General features: G+C 50.0%; 1 protein-coding gene across 11 annotated transcripts; it reads left to right on the top strand.

The window, feature by feature from the left end:
• Positions 1-608: 608 nt before the first annotated feature.
• setd5 (SET domain containing 5) lies at positions 609-17,122 on the top strand. 11 transcript variants are annotated; one of them, XM_076269140.1, is made up of 24 exons: positions 609-733; positions 2,323-2,425; positions 2,911-3,218; positions 3,601-3,659; positions 3,868-4,055; positions 4,257-4,295; positions 4,562-4,789; positions 5,190-5,338; positions 5,523-5,640; positions 6,037-6,146; positions 6,502-6,766; positions 7,265-7,348; positions 7,621-7,821; positions 8,206-8,544; positions 8,893-9,138; positions 9,528-9,642; positions 9,913-10,196; positions 10,467-10,523; positions 10,760-11,269; positions 11,934-12,374; positions 13,522-13,796; positions 14,238-14,377; positions 14,490-14,578; positions 14,764-17,122. In XM_076269140.1, exons 1-24 carry the CDS (start codon positions 663-665, stop codon positions 15,343-15,345), a joined length of 5,001 nt encoding a protein of 1,666 aa, XP_076125255.1. In that variant the 5' UTR covers positions 609-662; the 3' UTR covers positions 15,346-17,122. The 11 variants fall into 11 exon arrangements, with proteins under 11 accessions (XP_076125255.1, XP_076125262.1, XP_076125258.1 ...); XM_076269147.1 differs by having other exon boundaries at positions 11,934-12,029; XM_076269143.1 differs by having other exon boundaries at positions 9,528-9,609.
• The last annotated feature ends 218 nt before the right edge of the window (positions 17,123-17,340 follow it).

Here is a 17,340-nt window from a genome sequence, read left to right on the forward strand (position 1 = left end):
CACATAAACAGAATCTCCTCATGTTCTTCGCTTCGTTCAGACACAAGCTCATTTACATAATGTCCGTCGAAAATACTTGGAGGGCAGCAGTAGAACAGCCGGCTAAGTTCGGACTTCCAAATGACCGTTTATGTTGTTCATATATACGGCCCAACCACTTAACATCCGCAGAACCTCCGGTCTTACACGTAGGTCTCAATGCAGCTTCTGTCTTCATGTCCTCACCCCTACCCTTGTCTTTGAGTCAGGCTTCCTTTTGGCTGTGTACATACTCTGCTTTACAACACTCATCTCTCTCTCTCTCTCTCTCTCTCTCTCTCTCTCTCTCTCTCTCTCTCTCTCTGATATATCATTTTATTTAGTTTATTTCTTGGGCTCTATAAAATCTCTAAAATGTCTCTCTCTCTCCCTCTCTGTTTCTGCAGGTCTCCCCATGTCCGTGAGGTGCTGCCTGCGGCATCGCGGCGCCCCACCTCAGGAGTGGTCTGTCGCTGCCATTCGCAGCCCCTGATCCTTCCCCCTTCCTCCTCCCTCTCCTCCTCCTCCCCCCCTCCCCCCTCCCCCCTCTCCTCCTCGCCTCCTCCTCCTCTCCCACCGCCCCTCCCCCCCCCTCCCCCCTCCCCCTTTCCCCCCACTCCCCACGCGACGCTGTGCTGGACGTCATGAGCATAGCAATCGCACTGGGAGTCACCACACCTGAGACACCCTACGCAGACATGGCCGCCGGATCAGAGTGAGTCGAGCGCCCGTCACGTCCTGTCCCGTCCCTGCTCGCGCCACTCCAATCCTATCTAACCCCTGCTGTGCTTGTGTGTGTGTGTGTGTGTGTGCTCTGCCCTTCTTCCGATCAGCTCAGTGTTTCAGGGGCAAAGCCAAGCGGGGCCAGGCGACTAGTGATGTCATTCTAGTGCATAGTATTCTACTCAGCCTGGGAGAAAACGACAGAGCAGAAACACCCTTCTCAAAAATGCTTAGATAACAATCAGTCTTGGGTTATCCAAGAGCACTTCTCCCTTATCACATACACGTGTGTGTGTGTGTGTGTGTGTGTGTGTGTGTGTGTGTGTGTGTTTCTGTGTGTGTTGTGCCCTGTCCACCCTTATGTTTGGTTTGTCATGACTTGAGTGACTGTCAACTGTGGTGTTTATGCCCTTGCTGTGTGTGTGTGTGTGTGTGTGCGAAGGGTGAGTGAATGTCAGCTGTGGTGTTTATGCTCTTGTGTGAAGGTGAGGGAGCGGCAGCGGACAGGGAGAGATGGGGAAACAGGAAATGGTGCCAGCAAGTTGGAGAGACGGGTAGAGGTGTTAGTCAGAGCGAGAGGAGCGGAGGCCATTTTGTTTTAGAGAGACAGCACTTAGAAACTGCCAGAGAGAGAGAGAGGAGGGGCCTTGATTCCAGGTGCGAGTTCTGCATTCCTGAGTCCTCCAGGACTTCCTCTAAGGCCAAAGGTAAAGTTCCTGACTAGAGGCATTCAGGCACCACATGACCACCCACATAGTTGAGTTCCTGGCTCTAAATGTCACAGAGGTCAACATGGGTTGTGCAAGTTCTTCTCCAAACAAGTAGCTGACCGCTGTCTTGGGCGTAAACTCTGGCTCTAGAGGGCATTTGAACGTCAGCGGTATTCCAATACTGACTAAAAATCAGACATTAGTGACTAGCATATAGGCCAGGCTAGCCTGCTCTCATCTCCAGTTACCCTACATTTTAACTACACAAAGGTGAAATATCTGTAAGATTGACAGAATCCTTTCCAAATAATCATTCCCGTCACCAACGACCTGGTGGGACAGGGCAAAAGTGGAGTTGGATTCAATTTCTGCGAGAGGTTTCCCGAGAGTCAGGGAGCAGCGAGGTTGGGTCTGGCTGGATGTGGTTTCGGCAGCTGTGTTCAGCAGAGTCTCTGCTCAAGGGGAAGGAGGAGTTGCATAACATCATGGCCGCAGACATTCCATTCACTCCCCTCTGATTCACTGTGCTCAGGCAGAATGCTGGCCCAGTGTCATGGGGCCCCCTTGTGCCTCTGAGTTGAACTGCGCTGTTTTTCAGAAAAAGTTACGTGACACTGGTGGGTGTAAGCAATACTGCTCAGTCACCATGGGGGAAACCATAAGGTCATCTGCATATTTACATGGTGCATGATTTTGTTCTCTTCTTTTAATCATTTTGATTTCTGGTAGAGACAGTATTAGCTGTTGATTATATAGAGACCTGTGAAAATGCCCTTGCAGACCCTGATGTCCTACAACTGTCACTTTAATCTTCACTCCTCATCAATTTTTGTGTTTGTTTATAAACCCCCCCCCCCCCCTCCTCCCACAGCCCTGAGTCAGTTGAAGCGAGCCCTGCAGTGAACCAAAAGAGTTACTCCAACCACAGCTGTGGCAACGTTCAGAACCATGGCTACCGCGGACTGCCCTATGCTGTGAGTACCGGCATGGTCCCACCCCACTCCTCCTCCGTGTAACTTTAACCAAACATTGCCATTGCCATGCCACGAATGCCTTTGGTTGTACCCCGATCGTGTCTGCTGAAAGACTCACTAGCCCTGTGCCTGACTTATGCCATACTCTAGCTTGTGCACTTTGACCTTTTGACCTATGACCTTTGTAGCACTGATTTATAATGGTTCTGCCTCTGCGCTAGCCCTGTGCCACTGTGAATGACTGCTCAACAAAGCCGTGAATGCCTTTGGTTTATTTTTTCATTCCTTGTCGTTTCCTTCCCTTCCAACTCCCCCCAACCCCACTCTTGTTTTGTTTGTTTTTGTTTTTTCTTTCTGTTTTTTTTTCCCTCTTCCTTTTTTTCTCTCCTCTCCTCTCTGTGCGCTCCCGCCCTCCCGCCCTCCCTCCATCCTTCCATCCATCCCCCCCTCCGTTCCCGCGTTCCCCTGAACACCATTGTTTGAAGATGCAACAGTCTTCCGTTGTGTGTTGTCAGGATCACAACTACGGAGCCCCACCCCCTCCCACCCCTCCCGCCTCCCCACTCTCCCAGACCATCATCCCGCGGCTGGAGCTCAATGGCGTGGCTCGCGGCCGCTACCAGTCCCCTCACGCCCACGCCCACTCCCACGCCCACCCCCGACCTGACCAGGAGCACTCGGCCGACAGCGAGACCTCGTCCGAGGAGGAGGAGGAGGAAGGTAGCGTGCCCAGCGCCTGGTGCCACTGCAGCCTGACGCAAGATGGCTTCCTCATCAAGTGCGAGAGCTGCAGGTGGGTCACTCCCGTTATTCATCCAGGGCCCCGGTCTCTGATGCTCAAAACTGAAGTCCTTAGCCACGTGCTTGAGTTCAAATGGCGTGGATCAGGCCATTGAAGATTTTTAAAGTCAATAATTGTATGTAACAGCCTCAAAGTTTCCGATAACTTCAAGCATAGTGATTTTCCTAATAAAGCATGGCCTAAAAAAGCATGGACTGGAGAGGAAAGCAGTGTAGTGGTATTGATAATGGGTCGGTTTTTAGTACATGGATTAAGATATGACATAATGTTTTGGACTTGTGTTGATGGATCCCTCAGTCTCCATCCCCATGTGGTTGACGCTGATCTGGTGTTCCTCTCTCGGCTGTAATAACACACTGATTGTGTTTTGCAGGGGTCTAGAGAGGAGGAAAGCATTAGACGGACAGCGCAGGAAAGCAGAGAATGTGTCCGGTAAGATGACAAATGACCTTCCTCTTAGACACACAGGGCTGGTTTCATATACATGGATTAAGATTACAAAAACTTCTACGAAAAATGAAATTTCTACGAAAATCTTCATTTAAAAAAAAAAACTTTTAGTCTAGGACTAAGCAAATCTGAAAAAGACGTTTCTGACCCGTGTGTGTGTGTGTGTGTGTGTGTGTGTGTGTGTGTGTAGGTGGGGAGAGTAGTGGCACGGAGAGTGGGGACGAGGAAGTGTCGCCCTCCACGGTCTCGTACACGGCCACTCAGCACACACCCACCAGCATCACGCTCACGGTCAACCGCGTCAAGCGAAGCAAGGCCAAGAAGAGGAAGAAGAGCACGGACAAGAGCCGCACCACACCCAAAGCCAAGAAGATTAAGGTGCACAGCTCCCACTCACCCATGCGCACAGCAACTCACACACATGTATCGACTAGTAAGGTGAAGAGCCTATAGTCACGCACACGCATAGGCATTGATACAGTATGTATCCATTGGTATGTATTGTAGCAGTATAAGCGTCATAATGTTATTAGTGAAGGCATTGCAACTGACCATGGCTGCCATGGTTCTGTGTCGTAGGCTTTCAGAGAGGGTTCCAGAAAATCCATGAGGATGAAGGTGAGCTTTCATTTCTCCTCACTCAAAATCTTTGGCACAGTTTGAGAACCTCTAACATTATTACTATTATGCTAATAGTACAATGTGGGTACAATATTGCTTGTAGCCCAACATAACTATTCTAAACACACACACACACACACACACACACACACACACACACACAGAGAGAGAGAGAGAGAGAGAGAGAGAGAGAGAGACACATTTGAATACATCCTAAAAATATATATATACTGGAACACTCACGGTCATCTGTTTCCTTTCAGAACTCCACGACGGAGGCGAGTGCGCTGGACGAGAACACGGCGGAGGGCTGGGAGACGCGGATCCGCCAGTGGACGGACCAGTACGAGGAGGCCCTGGCCAACCAGTACAGCGCCGACGTGCAGACGCTGCTGCAGCTGGCCAAGCCCAGCTCGCCCGCCCCCTCACCCGACACCATCAATCGCACCGAGCTGGCCTGCAACAACACCGTGCTCAGCTCCCAGATGCAGGTACGCCACCACACAGGCCTGGCTCTCAGCCTTATAGGATTAGCGCACTTATGTGGCCATGTAGCCACCAAATATGGATATATCTTGATATATAGATAAATAAATAGACAGATTCACATACACACTATATATTTATACATATATATTGTGTGTGTATATTTTTTCTGACCTTTCTCGTGGACATGGAGGAGTCCGTTGCATATCATGTGAAGATATCTATTGATGTATTGATATAATGATTGATGTATAAATACCATAATAAGCTTTAAGTAAATCCAAAATAAAATGAAAGAAACCCACATGTGAAAGTCTCTCTCTCTCTCTCTCTCTCTCTCTCTCTCTCTCTCTCTCTCTCTCTCTCTCTCTCTCTCTCTCTCTCTCTCTGTGTCATGTGTCTTAGTTGCAGGTGGGCCGAGTGACGCGTGTACAGAAGCATCGGAAGATTCTACGGGCGGCACGGGACCTTGAGCCGGACACGCTAATCATCGAGTACCGTGGCAAGGTCATGCTGAAGCAGCAGTTCGAGGTCAACGGGCATTTCTTCAAAAAGTACGAACCCACCTCCATCTGTGTGTGTGTGAGATGTGTGCTTTTGTGCACAATTATGTCATCTTTGATTGTGTCTGTGTAATGTGTTCTTTTGAACACAATTATGTAATCTTTTGTGGTAAGTGTCATTCATGGTTTCTTATGCACATACCTGACTAAACCCAACCCCTGTCCTTCCCAACAGGCCCTACCCATTTGTCCTGTTCTACTCCAAGTTCAATGACGTAGAGATGTGTGTGGACGCCCGCACCTTTGGGAACGACGCCCGCTTCATCAGGAGGTCCTGCACCCCCAACGCTGAGGTGGGTGGCCCGCAGTGTTTGTAGAATACCTTCCTTCACAGCTCACACACCGGGATGCGTGTAGTGTAGTGTAGTGTAGTGTAGTGTAGTGTGTAGTGTAGTGCTATCAACCAGTAGGGCTCTGCTACTTTATATGTTAGTAATTCCAAAATCAGTGGTTCAGTTTCTAGGAAACATGCTTTACAGGACATGCTTTGAAAGATGGACAAAGTCTTGCGTTTCATGTGTACGGACCAAACATTAATCTCATTATCTCATAATCTCATCATTCCTACATTTGACAGAGTGTGCCCGACTTTCAAATTAGGGCCCTTCAGTCTTCAGATGAATTAGAACTTTAATATGTGTGCTTGAAACTAGCATGTGAACATTGCTTTCTCTCTCTCTCTCCATCAGGTGCGGCACATGATCTCAGAAGGGATGATCCACCTCTGCATCTATGCCGTCTCTCAGATCACCAAGGACTCCGAAGTCACCATTGGCTTCGATTACGAGTTCAACAGCTGGTGAGTGACCTGTTCCGTCCACATTCACGTCCACTGCTCTTTAAGTGGAGTGCACTCTTTGTCTTCATCCATCAAATAAACTTCAATGGTCGACAAGTGTTTCACCTTTTAAGCAAAAGCCTGTAGGGATAAACGTCATGGATCAAACTCCACTTTACATTTGAACGTGCCAGATCTGTATGCATTGTAATGTATTGTATTGTACTGTACATTGTTAATCGTCATTAAGGACATTAGCAATTCCACAGCGCCTAGCTAATGAGAGCTTCTGGACACAAGCCTCCCATTTGACAGACTAATAATGACTTTGTCCCTCTCTCCCCCATTCTTATCTCTGCACCATCCCCTGCTGTAGTAATTACAAGGTGGACTGTGCATGCCACAGGGGCAACCAGAACTGCCCGGTGCAGAAGCACAACCTGAGCCCGATGGACAGCCTGCCGTCACAGCCGGCGTCCGGTCCAGCGCTGCCCGTCCTCCCCGGTGCCGAGACCCGCCGGAGACGAGCCCGGCGGAGAGAGCTGGAGGGGGGAGGAGCCCCCACGGCCGGCTCTGACGACAGCAACCAGCAGCCCAATGGAGACGCGCAGGACCGGGAGCATGGAGCCAGCGATGCAGAGGTGTGTGTGTGTGTGGCTGTGTGCGTGTGTGGCTGTGTGCGTGTGAGTGTGGCTGTAGCTGTGTGAGTGTGGCTGTGTGTGAGTGTGGCTGTGTGTGTGTGTGGCTGTGTGTGAGTGTGGCTGTGTGAGTGTGTGGCTGTGTGAGTGTGTGGCTGTGTGTGTGTGTGGGTGAGTGTGGCTGTGTGAGTGTGTGGCTGTGTGAGTGTGGCTGTGTGTGTGTGTGGCTGGGTGGATGTGCATGAGTGTGTGGAGGGATTTGTGTGAGTGTTGTTGTGTGTGTGTGTGGAGTGGTTGTGTAAAAGAGACACACACACATTTTGTGCTGAGGGGGGCCTCCTGAGTTCGGTCTCAAGGTGCCAACGTGGGCACATAATTATTTCAGATGGTTAAATGGTTAATGTGTGTGCCCGTACTGTCAGGGTCTTTGAGGGGTAGTGGGTACACTGTGCATGACCAGTGCTGTGTGAGTGATGCAGCCTATTGCATTGTGGGATACAGGATGGCCTGCTGGACGGAATGAAGCAGGAAGAAGGAGAAGAGGGCGAACTGGACGACAACGGAGTCCTCATATCAAGCAGACGGGTATGCTACTGGCTCAACACCTCTCTCTCTCTCACACACACACACGCACGCACACACACACACACGCACACACACACAAATACATTCACACACAGTCATATGCTTAAAAATACACAGTATTGTCAAATTGCACAAATTGCAACATATGCTGATATGCTATTAGACCAAAACCTACAAACCTACTACTATTCAGTGATAATCAGGTCCACACAAACACACACACACACACTCCTAACACATTGAACTAATGGACTCTTCTCTCTGTCCTGCAGTCCCGGGAGGACCGCGCTGCGCTTGAGACCATGGAGAGGCGGAGGCGGCGCGTGGTCCAGGGGGCCGCCGATGAGCCCAAGCAGGAGCCCGGCGCCCCAGAGGAGGGAGAGGTGACGGGCCTGTCTCCCGCCGGCCCAAACCCCACGTCCAGCGCGGGAACCTCAGGGGGAGTCAGCACGCGACGCACCTCCTACGCAACGGTGAGCCAACAAGCACCACCGCTGTCGTGTGTCTTCTGAATTTCAGCTATGAGTAGTGAACACACACACACACACACACACACACACACACACAGAGAGAGAAGCAGTGAATAGACTGGGAGCACATACAGGCACAAGGGGTCATAGGCGAACACACACACACACACACACACACACACACTCACCAGTGCTGTTGTGAAAAGCTGTACTTTTAGTAAATGTTGAGCAAATGTTCTCTTTTCCTGTCTATTTCTCTTTCCACTCCGGTCAAATGTCCTGTCTGTTGTATTCATAGAACATTGGTAATTATATTTGATCCTGGTTTCTGACGTCTCCACTCGTTCGTTATCTCTCCCTCTCCTTCCTTCTCACTCCTGTGTCCAGGAGGCCCCGGTAGAGACGGACAGTAAACCCGTGACCGCGGCGCCAGCCGCCCCCAAGCCCCCTCCGGCACGCTCCTCCAAGCCGCGGCCCAAGAGCCGCATCTCGCGCTACCGCTCCGGCTCGGCCCAGCGGGCGCGGCGACAGCGCCAGGCCCTGGCACAGCAGGCGGCGGAGGGCGCCGGAGGCGAGGACGGAGCGCCCGGGGCCTCTCAGGGCGACCTGGGCCAGGGCGAGGGGGCACTCGGAGCAGGACAGGCGCAGGACGGTGATGGCTACGGGGGAGCGGGCTCTGGAGCCCTGGGCAACAGGGCCAACCTGCGCTACCCCAAAACAAAGAAGGTGAGAGTATGGAGATGCTAAAGATTCAGGAAGGGTCATACGTCCAGCATACACATTTATCATAGGTCATCCTTCACCCTCACAATTATATATACATTCAATTAAAAGAATGGTGATGCATTATATTTACTTATTTAAAGGGACAATGCACATTAATTACCATGCTCACTTTACACACAAGTCCTTTATGTAAATGTGCCTGATTTGGCCATATGAAGCGCAACTCCAATCTACCTGTACCTCCTCTCACTTGTATATATAGTTTGCATTTCGCTTTGCACAAGTTTCCTTTGACTTAATTATTAGCTCACTTGACCTTTAACCTCTTCCCCCCTCCATCCCGCTCAGTACCTGGTGACCGAGTGGCTCAACGACAAGATCCCGGAGCGGGCGGAGCCGGAGGCGGAGCGTCCGCTGCGCATCACGACAGACCCGACGGTGCTGGCCACCACGCTGAACATGCTGCCGGGCCTTAGCCACGCCTCGCTCATCTGCACCGCCCCCAAGCACTATGTGCGCTTCGGCTCGCCCTTCACCCCTGAGCGCCGACGCAGGCCCCTGGCCGTCGACGCCTCCTACGGCTCCTGCAAAAAGGTCAGAGGTCATCCGTTGTTCAGGCCGTCCAATCGGTGGGGACGCAGGCGAGGGGTTTCTAATAAATGTCTCACAATAGGTTTTCACAACTTTCACAACTCAAAACTTTTTTTTGCCCAATGGGCTTTTAGTCAAATTTTTTTAGTTAGTCAAATTCAGCCGATTTCCCCTCACATTAATTTAGCTGTTCTGTAGTTGTGTATATGCTCAAAATAGAGTGGTAGGAAACAGAATTTGTCATTTAACTTCCTAGCAGATTTTATACTCAGTAAATGCTCTTTAACTTATTTAAATTGATTGCATGGCTATGGTGTGGTCTGGCTCATATCATTTTTCTAACTTTGGCGTGTATGGTGTGTGTGTGTGTGTGTGTGTCTGCGTGTCTGCAGAGGTGGATAAAGCAGGCCCTGGACGAGAGCAAGTCCTCCTTGTCCCCGGAGGATAGCGGCGTCTCCAGCTCTTCAAACCAAAGTAACGGCAGCTCCTACCACCCTTTCAAAGCCGGTATCTACACACATCTACTGTACACACCTCTCAAAGCCATTATGCTCAGACATTACACTCTTGCTGCTGCTGCCGCCCTTCTACCCTGAAAGGGACTGCTCTTGATAGCAAATCTCTTTGAGTTGTTTTATTTTTATTCATATGTGGCAGGTTGTTAGATGATAATGAAGAAGATGATGATGATAGGACATACATATGACTGACAGTTGTGTAAGATGATGATGATGATGATGATTTAAAAAAAAAATCTCTCCCTTTCTGTCACTGCAGAGTTGAGTGCGCCCTTCAAGAAACGAAAGTCCAAGCATGCGCACGAGATGTTGAGTTCGCCCCCCGACAGCAGTGCGTCCGGCAGTGACCTGTTGCTGCGGCCGCTGTCGCCCATTACGCCACCGCCGCCCTCGGACCCTGGGCACTCGCTGCGGCCAGCCCTCAGCACATCCTGCGCCCTGTACCTGGGTGCCGAGGACGAGCAGCAGAACGGCGCCACCATGCCCTATTCGCCCCTCACCTCGCTGCCCACCAGCCGCTGCAACACGCCGCTGCAGTTTGAGGTAGGACACAACACACTTGTGTACACACACACACACACACACAGAAACGTGCACACACATACACTCACTCACAGAAACGCGCACATGCACACACATACGCACGCACACATCTGTGCACACTCACGCACTCGCGCACACACACAGTGCCAACATGTCAAGGCATTTTATTATAGCATGCATGCATAACAGCACACCTTAAACATGCCGTATTTAAGTGTGAGCAGCAGTGAATGTGATTAGTGTTCATATTTTCACTTTTTTTGCCTCCAGAACATCTCATCCCCAGAGGCTTCCCCAGTACACCGGCCAGAATCTCTGTCTCCAGAGGTGAGTGTCTGTGTGTGTGTGACATTCTGTCCAGAGAGGAGCAGCTGTGTGTTTCTGTGGGTGTGTTTAAGAGTCTTGCTTTTGGAAAATACAAGGAGCACAGATGTTTGGCTTATAAAAATGTAAATGTGATTGCTGTCCTGATGTAACCTAGTGTGTTTGTGTGGGAGAGAGTTATAAGCATGCTTAGCAACTGAAACACTGTGTTCTCTCTGCCTGTTCCCCCTTATGTTCAGCCTTGCCTGCGGTCGGACTTTGACTCCATTCGCAACGCTACCTTTCCTGACCTTTCCATGACCTCCAGCTTGGACAGTCCTGTCCCGGTGCCCGAGGACTTCCCTGCCGTCTCCCCCTCGCCCCTTAGTCTCTCCGGTGGAGGGACCCCCCTCACCCCGGTGTCCACGTCCGCCCCAGGCGACTCCTCAACGGGCACGCGGTCGGGCGAGTCCCAGGCTCGAGAGCAGGCATTCAGGACAGAGTTCAATCTCATCTACGCGTGCTCTCCCCTCAACGCCAACCTAGGGGAGGGCCTTGGCCCCCGCGGCCCCCTGACGGACAGGCGGCACTCCCAATCGGAGGGCAGCTTCTCACCTGCGGAGTCCTACTTCGGCGCCGTGAGTGGCCAGGGGCTACTCTCGGAGACGGGGGCCGGGTCGCTCTCACCCTATCCAGAGCCACATTACGGGGGCGGGTACCCAGACAGTGGCACCCCCCCTCACCCCAGCAACCCTCCCCAAAAGAAGAAGGCAAGTGGTTCCCTTCCCACTGTTGCATTGGTTTGCAGCTAGCATTAACCATTGTGTTTGCTGTTTTTTAAACTGAGGAAACGTGGGCCTTAACAGAGATGTTGAGGCGTTCATGTTAGGAACTGATATGTAAATCGGTTTTGGCTGCAAGTCTCACCCTGTCCTAAAAATAGAGAGAGAACAACTCTTGGTTCCTCTTTTGGAGATGATGGTTCTCATTTATCAAGCAAGCACACTTCATAACCCTGAGTGTCTCATCTCAAAGGTCATCCGTAATGCTCTCAGGATTTCTACGCTCACTGGCTTTTTATTGCGCAGTGAAAAACCTTTCCTGTGTGTGTGTGTGTGTGTGTGTGTGTGTGTGTGTGTGTGTGTGTGTGTGTGTGTGTGTGTGTGAGAGACCGCTTGATAAATTAGACCCAGCCATCTCCTCAAACCGATCCGAGCGAGCTTCTCTCCCGCTCGTCTCTCTGAGACTTCATCTTTGTGTCTGCTCTAGCCGTCGAATTCTACTCTGTGCCTCTCTCTGTCTCTCTCTCTCTCTCTCTCTCTCTCCCCTCCTCCCCCTGCCCCCCACACCCACCCTTCTCTTTTAATACATTATTGCCAAGTCTCTCTCTCTCCTCTTCCCCTTCTCTGTCCTTTTGTTATTTTCCTAAGGCAGAGGGGGAACGTGATCACCGTTAGTCAGCTGCCAGGCTGTCAGCCTGGTTACCAGGCCCTAGCTGTAAGAGGCCATTGCAAGCCTATGCAGAACATGGTGAATATACTCGCACTGACCAGCTACCTCTTAGAAGTGTGCATGAAGATGTTCTGTTTTTTTTGTTTGTTTTGTTTTGCATTTGCATTCAACCCAACACCATTATCTTCTCATGCCAACGAGCATAGCACGATCAGCTCTGGGATTATATGCCATGGTGATTTATACTCCCGATGTCCACAGATACATACGTGCTTGGTTCAGCATTCCTACTCTTTTGATCAGAAAGGGAATTTTTCACTTTTCATTTGTCTGTCATTTTTCTCATGGTGTGGGGTTGGAGCCATTCAATGCCCGGTCAGAATGGCTCCTGGTGATGCTCATAATGATCCAGCCATCTTGCATGTATGTACACACACAAACACACACACACACACACACACACACACACACACACACACACACACACTGCACAGATAAACAAATGTACACACAAAATCAACCTAGATTTAAGCCTATAATGATGTTGCCAAACCTCATTGAAACAATGAAAGGGTGACTCAGAGGTGGATCTTTTCATTAGTCTGAGTCTTTCTCATAACACCCCTACACAAGTATCTCTGAAATTGCAGTTATAAAGGAACTATTCCTGTCAAACTCTGCTTTTTGAATTGTTGTTAATTCACACATTTTTCCAGTAGAGGTCAGTAAAGCTGGCCTTCGAACTCTTTGGATAGCAACTAATGAATGAGCCCTAGCTGAACTCATATATTCTTAATTTACCTAAGTCATATTTCATGCCAAAGATAATGGAAAAAGGTCATTTTAAAAACATGGGCCTTCAGTTTTGATGGTGTAAAAAAACAAACTCTTGCTTTTCTCTTTCTCTGAAGGTCACCCTGTATGTAGAACATCCACTCTTTCACTACATAGTGCACGGCACAGTGAATGGTGGTTATTCAGTATATGCCACTATATAGTCAGTGAGTGGACTCGGCCCACGCAGACTATTAGATTTGTGCCCAGGTGCTTGTCTGTGTGTGGAGGTGGTTGTGGGGGGATGTTCCAACTTTATTGAACACCTGTTCAGGTGTTTGCATTGGTTGTGATTAACTGTGCCTTGAGCTAGAAGTTAGGAGCTTTTGATTTCACCACTAACCATGCATTTGGGAGTTACCTGCTCATGTCCTCTGTGAACCAACCTCTCCTCTGAACGGTTAAAGGGGATACGATTTGGATGAGCCTGTTAATCAGGTGTCTTTGCATGCCATCGCTCAATACTACCATACTCATTCACATTCCGGCGATGGATGGATCCATGTTGCATTTGAAATATTGTGTGGTGTGTGTCCATGTCTGTCTGGTGTACTGTTGTTGCACTTGTTGTGGTGTATGTCTATATATGTGTGTGTGAGTGTGTCTCTGTCTGTATGTATGTGTGTGTGGGTTTGTCGATGTAAAGTAATGAGCTGGCTCGAGCGTGTAGTTCTGCATGGCTTCCCTTAACCATGCCCTCCCCCCTCCTTCTCCCCCTCCCTCTCCTCTTTTCCAGGTGTCGCTGCTGGAGTACCGCAAGCGGAAACAGGGAACCCGGGACACCGAGTCCGTCGGCTCCATGGGGACCCCCACGCGTCCCAGCTCGCTGTGCCCCAGCACGGAGTCCCCTGGTGGGCCACGCTCGTTGCTGCAGCCCCCCACCTCCCCGCACAGCTCCTTCTCCTCGCCTGCACACCAGGCCTTCCCCCAGATAGAGGAGGTCAGCCCCCCGGACCTCAGCTCCAGCTCCAGTGCGGGCTCAGGCCCTCGGCCACAGGAAGGCATCTCCTGGTGAGTGACACACACACACACATATACACACACACACACACACACACTCATTGACCCACAAAAGTAGATGTCGGTAGGCAGTAAGCAGGGTGCTTGTGCAGGTCTAGAAATTTCTGGAATTATGAAACACTGTTTTCCAGACCCGGAAAAGTATGGAAATTTGGATGGAAGTCTCCGAATAGGTCTGGAGGTTTTGCTCGTGGTAATACACAAAAAATGGGCAAAACAAATACCAAAGGTCACACTTCCAAAAATACTCATCACCATAAATAGAAAAAAAAAAGGCTTCCTGTTTGGGGAGACGGAATTTTTCTCTCTGGAAAGGGCAAGCACCCTGGCAGGATTTTGACGGCATTTTTAACATGATGCCTGCAGTTGAGTGCATTAGTGCTGCGGTGACTTAGTTGACCCTCATGTCCTCTGGCCTGCCGTCTGTCTCAGGATCGTGCCCACGACGGTGGAGCGCCTGAGGGAGGGCCAGGGCGTGCTGGAGAGGGTGCTCCGGGGCAACCTCAAAATGGAGCGAGCCCTCAAGAGGACTGACCCCGGTGACCATGGAAACAGCAGAGACAAAGACGCAGGTAGAGTAGCCCTTGATGTGACGCACACGCGCCTTCTCCATTGTCCAGTTAATTTCCTCTCTGCCGGCCAGCTCGTTCACCCACCGTTCTCCCTGCGTCCCCTTTTCTTCAGACTCTGTGGAGACAGACCGGTATGACCTCACCACAGCATCACCCCTGAGGAGCCCGCACCCTTACAGCCCGTCTGTCTACCAGCACCAGGTACTGTGTGTGTGTGTGTGTGTGTGTGTGTGTGTGTGTGTGTGTGTATGGTATATGCGTTCCGATCTAAATATCCTGATATTTTTTGCAGTGTGTGTTTGTATTTGCATGTCTTTATGGATGATTCTTTCAGTGGTTTATGTTGATCTGGTTTGATCGCCCTGGTCTGCTCTGTTCCCTCTCAGCCTCACCTGTCGGAGCCCCATGTGACCTCGGACAGCTCGGTCTCTCCGTTCCGCTCCTCGTACAGCCCCTCGCCGTCATACCCGCGGCCGCTCGCCCAGGACCACGCCCCGCAGCCGACCCAGAGCACCCCTCCCACCTCGGCCTCTTCCTCCTCGTCCTCCTCATCCTCCATCTCGTCGCTGGACTCGTCCGTGAGCGGCACCTCCAGGCCTGTGGGTGGCGCTGTCCAGGATGCCTCATACCCCAGCAGCAGCCACCTGAAGGCCAGCCTGTTGAACAGCGGCCTGTTGTCAGCCTCGTCCAGCCCCCCGGTCCCCAGGAGCCAGTCCCACTCCAAAACAGACATCAGTGGCGGTGGTGCTGGTTGTGGCGGTAGTGGCCTACTCACCGGGAGCGCGGCGTCCCACGCCTCCAGACTTGCCCAGCAGGGCTCGGGTTCGGGCCGCGGCATTCAGGCAAACTCTCGGCTCTTGTCTGCCCCCAGCTCCCAGCACTACCCACCGCGAGGAGCGCCACTCAACCAGTTCCAGCACCCTCCCCTTCAGGGGTCAGGGGTACGGACACAGACAGGGAGCTACTAGGACCCTGCGTACGTGTGTGTGTGTGTGTGTGTGTGTGTGTGTGTGTGTGTGTGTGTATGTATGTGTGTGCTAAGAGTCAAAGAAAGAGAGGATGTGTGTGTGTGTGTGTGTGTGTGTGTGTGTGTGTGTGTGTGTGTGTGTGTGTGTGTGTGTGTGTGTGTGTGTGTGTGTGTGAGGCCCTCTTCAGCTGCACCTGTGGAAGAGACTCTTGGTTGTGAGAGTGGCCAGTGTTCAATGAGACTTGAGGAACAAGGACTCCTGTATCCATAAGTTGTTTTTTTCTTAATTTTTTCTCACATTATTTTCTTTCCTCTTTTTCACCAAAAAATAAACTAAATCACCACAAGCATACTTGTAGGCTAACGTCAAAACGGACATTTATTAAAGACGCGAAAGAAGAATCAAGAGGATTAAAAAAAAAAAACTTTAGGAGTATGGAGAAAATGAGAACTCTTTAAGAATCGTGTATCATTTTAAATTTACCCGTTTGTTTAAAAAGGTAGACGGTAAAATATGTTTGTGTAAACACCTGTGATAATCTGAAACTGGCGCCGGTTCCGTTTGATTCTGCTTAATCACAGGTGCTGGAACTCATCAGAAGAGTCTCTTTTGTGTTGTTTTTTTGTTGTTGTTGTTTTTAAACTCTGCTGCAGTTCCCTTACCACCCTACTCCACCATTTTTCACAGTCCATTACTGAAACACATAGCCAAGTGTCTGAATCCTCCGTTCAGAACAGAGAAATATATATATATATATATATATATATATATATATATATATATATATATATATATATATCAATCTTTTTGGACATAAAAAAGAACCATGCCAGGTAAGACCAGCGCAAGAGAGTGTGCTCTCTCGGATCATTCCAGTGCGGTTCTCCAGCGGCCTGTGTGTGCTCCCTCTCTTTCTCCCTCCTGCTCCTCCAAGCCCCATGGACCTGTTTCCAGAGTGACACTGGTGTCCGGATCTTTACTTGATTTCTGTCCCCCCCCACCTCCAGATAGCTAATCTGTTTTACTTGTAGCAACTCAAGAATTGCTTTGTTATACTTGACACACACACACACACACACACACACGGATCTAATTAATCCATGGTGCTGCAGTTATCTCTGGGTTTAGAGTTTGTTTGTTTTTCCTATTGGAACTTTATTTTCTTAGTGATTTCCTGTTGTATTCCAAGATTTGCGAGACTTCAGCTGATGCTCTGATTAGACAGGAGCAAAAAACAAAAAAACAAGATTCATTGTCTTGGTGTGCTGGGATGCTGTGGCAGAGGAACTGTAGTGCACTGCTTTTCCGAGGTTTGCCCCCGCCCCCGTTTCCGTATTCCTGTTTTGTTTTTGAAAACAAGAATAGTTCTCCTCTAATCCCTACACCTCCCCGACCAATCTGAGCATTCCACACGTCTGACACAAACATGAGTGAAAAAAAGAAGGAAAAAAAACAGAAAATTAGAACTAAATGTTAAGAAAGCTGCTGTGCTCTCAATTGTACGTTTTCATTCTTTTTTCGTTGTTTAGTTTTCTTTTTAAAGAAAAAAAAAACGCAAGTGCTGCTTGTAGTTGTTTCCGTTTGTACAGAATGCTGTACCTGCCTCATGAAACGGAGAGAGTCGGGTTTGTTGGGGGAGACGCACTCTCTCCCTCACTCCCTCCAGTGAACGTCAAGGTCTCGTGCCATGACCACTGCATTGGGGATTTAAAAAAAGAAGAGCAAGGAGAGACAACACCCATCATTTGAGACTGAATGGACATTTCCCCCCCCCCCCCCCCCCATCCAGGGTTCCTACCAAGGATATGGACCTGTTGATGTAACAGCAGACACAGGCTGGAGGACCGCATTAGTGTCTCGGAGATTTAACGGGAATATTCAAAAAGAATACTTTTTTGTTCTATTTTTTTTTTCTAGTTCTTGGATACGTTTGAGGATCCCCATCAAGCTTTCGGGAGGGGTGGACTGGGGTAGTAGGTGAACAGGACTGGATTT

Source organism: Alosa pseudoharengus, unplaced genomic scaffold (genome assembly GCF_046254945.1).
Source record: "Alosa pseudoharengus isolate Yale_2024_CS ecotype anadromous, Long Island Sound unplaced genomic scaffold, YU_APseudo_1.1 YU_APseudo_1.1_scf_5, whole genome shotgun sequence".
Taxonomy (NCBI): Eukaryota; Metazoa; Chordata; class Actinopteri; order Clupeiformes; family Clupeidae; genus Alosa; species Alosa pseudoharengus.